Raw genomic sequence first — 869 nt, 5'->3', positions numbered from 1 at the left:
TCCACTCAGTGAGACACAGTGTCTGCAGCAACTATAGTCTCCAGAGGGGAGTGCTCCACTCAGTGAGACAGTGTCTGCAGCAACTGCAATCTCCAGAGGGGAGTGCTCCACCTCAGTGGGCCTTCTGATCAGGTGGTCTGGCAGGACTGTAAGGTCAGTCCCATCCATGGAAGTCACCAAGGAGAGTGAAGTGGCCCTGAACTCAGGTGGCTCAGGGCCCACACTTCCCCAGGGCTTTCTCATTATAACCGGGTGATCTCAAGGACATGTATACATACCTGCTGCTATGGTTTGGAACTTGAGTACCCCTCAGAGGTCCATGTGCTAGCGGCTTGGTCACCAGCTTGGGACTATTGGGAGGTACTAAAACCTTTAAGAGATAGAGTCTAGGTCCCGGGCAGATGGCTGCTGTTTGCAAGACGATATGAGTTCAAACCCCAGGACACCTATAATCCCAGAGCTGGCTGAGTGAAGATAGGAGGGTTTCTGGGCCTTTCTGGCTGGCCAGAGTTTCTAACTTAGGAGCCATCTATCTCTCCAGGCCAATGAAGCATGTACTTAAATAAAAAGTGTTGCTGAGTATTTTAAGTTTTGTTACATTTGTTTCTGCTGCGGAACATTTGTTTAATGATGCAAACATTACATTCTCTTCTCTTGCATTTTATTTCATCTGTGAAGCTGTGTTACTTTGCCTTTCCAAAACACCTGAGAACGGCCAATTGGCTAGTCGCAAGGCAGGAGAAAGGATAGGCAAGGCTGGCAGGCAGAGAGAATAAAAGGAAAGAGAAAAAGATAAAGAATATAGGAATGAGGAAAGGGGGAGGGCATCAGGAACCAGCCACCCAACTACACATTGAGTCACGGAGTAA

The 869-nt window shown here is 48.1% G+C and overlaps 1 protein-coding gene across 1 annotated transcript in view; it reads right to left on the bottom strand.

Moving 5' to 3' along the window:
• The window catches only part of Ppil3 (peptidylprolyl isomerase like 3), a 17591-nt gene that overhangs the window by 8381 nt on the left and 8341 nt on the right, over positions 1 to 869 (bottom strand). The window contains exon 7 of the mRNA XM_050159160.1: positions 307 to 370. Coding sequence (XP_050015117.1) covers positions 307 to 370 — 64 coding nt within the window. The remainder of the gene's footprint in view (positions 1 to 306; positions 371 to 869) is intronic.

The sequence above is a fragment of the Alexandromys fortis genome, unplaced genomic scaffold (assembly GCF_014885135.2).
Source record: "Alexandromys fortis isolate MF-2015 unplaced genomic scaffold, M_Fortis_MF-2015_v1.1 scaffold_65, whole genome shotgun sequence".
In the NCBI taxonomy this organism is placed as follows: domain Eukaryota; kingdom Metazoa; phylum Chordata; class Mammalia; order Rodentia; family Cricetidae; genus Alexandromys; species Alexandromys fortis.
Note: the sequence above shows the minus strand (reverse complement) of the source record. Positions and strands in the feature narration are given on the sequence as shown.